This window comes from Cebus imitator, unplaced genomic scaffold (genome assembly GCF_001604975.1).
Source record: "Cebus imitator isolate Cc_AM_T3 unplaced genomic scaffold, Cebus_imitator-1.0 Scaffold28, whole genome shotgun sequence".
Classification (NCBI taxonomy): domain Eukaryota; kingdom Metazoa; phylum Chordata; class Mammalia; order Primates; family Cebidae; genus Cebus; species Cebus imitator.
This window is the reverse complement of record NW_016107343.1, coordinates 6,532,842-6,535,364: the sequence shown is the minus strand read 5'-3', so window position 1 is coordinate 6,535,364 and position 2,523 is coordinate 6,532,842. Positions and strand designations below refer to the sequence as shown.

Here is a 2,523-nt window from a genome sequence, read left to right as displayed (position 1 = left end):
CCTGTAATCCTAGCACTTTGGGAGGCCGAGGTGGGTGGATCACCTGAGGTCAGGAGTTCAAGACCAGCCCGGCCATCATGGTGAAACCCCATCTTAAAAAAATAGTAAGAATTTAAAAAAAAAGAAGAAGAAAGTTATAATAGTAACTTGATTAAATTCCTCGTCTTTCACTTAGTTTTTGGTGTCAAGATGGCATAGCCATTGATGCTAGGTTAATTGATTACAGTATTATTCTATATACAAAACAGAGATTGAGTATCCTAAACTGAAATCCAAAATGTCAGAATTTGAAACCTTTTGAGTCACCAATATGATGCTGAAAGGAAATGTTCTTTGGATTTTGAATTTTCAAATTAAGGATGCTCAGTCAGTAAGTACAATGCACATATTCCAAACCTAGAAAAAAAATTAAAACCTGAAACACTTCTGGTGCTAAGCATTTTGGATAAGGAATACTTAACCTATAGTAACTTCGCTGCATTTTTGAGATCTTACATCTTACTGGGCTGCTTTTGTCAGGCCAGGTGTGGTGGCTCATACCTGTAATCCCAGCACTTTGGGAGGCCAAGCCAGGCAGATCATGAGATCAGGAGTTTGAGACCAGCCTGGCCAACATGGTGAAACCCCGTCTCTACTAAGAATACAAAAATTATCCTGGTGTGATGGCATGTGCCTGTAATCCCAGCTACTCGGGAAGCCTGAGGCAGGAGAACAGCTTGAACCTGAGAGGTAGAGATTGCAGTGAGCCAAGATTGCACCATTGCACTCCAGCCTGGGTGACAGAGCAAAATTCCATCTTGGGGGGAAAAAAAATTCTATCATGACAGATCATATATTTTGTTTTGAAGAGTTGCATCCCTTACAGCAAGAGTTTATCAGAGAGAAATGTATAGGGAATATTTGGAATTTGATATAAACTGCTTTCATTTAAGAATAAGAATAAGACTCTTTTTTGTTTGCTTGTTTTTGTTTGTTTGTTTTTTAGAATTCCCATTTGCAGAAACCCTATGAGATTAACCTGATGGAGGAACTAACTCTCAAAGGAGTAACCCAGTACTACGCATATGTAACTGAGCGCCAAAAAGTACACTGCCTCAACACACTTTTCTCCAGGGTAAGAAGTAGGCTTCTGCTATTGAATATTATCTATCATTTAATCCCAGTAAAACAGATGATTTCATCAATTTTCCCACCATCTTCACTATATAGAAGTTCATAGTGTTTCTGGCTGGGCACAATGGCTCATGCCTATAATCCCAGCACTTTGGGAGACCGGGGCAGGTGGATGACAAGGTCAGGAGTTTGAGACCAGCTTTGCCAATGTGGTGTAACCCCGTCTCTACTAAAAAATACCCCAAAAATAGCTGGGTGTGGTAGCAGCACGTATCTGTAATCCCAGCTACTTGGGAGGCTGAGGCCGGAGAATTGCTTGAACCCAGGAGGGGGAGGTTGCAATGAGCCGAGATCTTGCCATTGCACTCCATCTCCGGGCGACAGGGCAAGACTTTATCTCAAGGGGAAGAAATAAAAAAACGATTTTAAAAAAAGTTCATAGTGTTTCCTAAAAGGCAATTTTAGTGGTTGACCTAAACTTGATAATTAAATGATTAACAAGTTGCAGATACTTTTGAATCGTTTCTAAAATACTTTGATTTTTATTAGGTTAATCCTCATTATTTACAGATTTCGTATTTGTGAATTAGCTTAGTCACTAGAATTTATTTGTAACTCCAGAATTAATACTCAGGGCACTTTAGCTGTCATTTGTGGGCATGTGCAATGTGATGAAGAGTTTGAGTCACCTGACACACACATTCCCAGCTGAGGTTGAAGAAGGCAATGCTGTGTCTTGTTTTAGCTCTCATACTGTGAACAAGTGTCCTTGTTCACAGTATGGGCCATGTTTTTCAAGTGTTTATTGCTGAATTCACTGTTTTAATTGGCCCCTACACATGGTGCTGAAATGCTGCCCAGTGCTAGTGGGCATTGGTTGTGAGTAAATTAAAGAAGGTTTTCTTGGCCATGTGCAGTGGCACATGCATGTAATCGCAGCACTTTGGGAGGCCGAGGCAGGCAGATCACCTGAGGTCAGGAGTTGGAGACCAGCCTGGCTAACATGATGAAACCCTGTCTCTACTAAAAATACCAAAAAATTAGCCGGGCGTGGTGGCAGTCACCTGTAATCCCAGCTACTCAGGAGTCTGAGGCAGGAGAATCACTTGAACCCAGGAGGTGGAGGTTACAGTGAGAGCCAAGATTGTGCCATTACACTCCAGCCTGGGCAACAAGAGTGAAACTCTGTCTCAAAAAAGAAAAAAAAAGAGGTACTCTTAAATGGAAACACATAAAATATAGCTACCTGGAATAAGATAATCAATTGTGTTACTCTCATTGACAGTTATGTGGCCCTTAAGAAATATACTCTATGCCGGGCGCGGTGGCTCAAGCCTGTAATCCCAGCACTTTGGGAGGCCGAGGCGGGTGGATCACAAGGTCAAGAGATCGAGACCATCCTGGTCAACA

General features: G+C 41.7%; 1 protein-coding gene across 1 annotated transcript in view; it reads left to right on the top strand.

Moving 5' to 3' along the window:
- DDX6 (DEAD-box helicase 6) overlaps positions 1–2,523 on the top strand; it is a 51,743-nt gene that overhangs the window by 33,317 nt on the left and 15,903 nt on the right. The window contains exon 9 of the mRNA XM_037736780.1: positions 986–1,114. Coding sequence (XP_037592708.1) covers positions 986–1,114 — 129 coding nt within the window. The remainder of the gene's footprint in view (positions 1–985; positions 1,115–2,523) is intronic.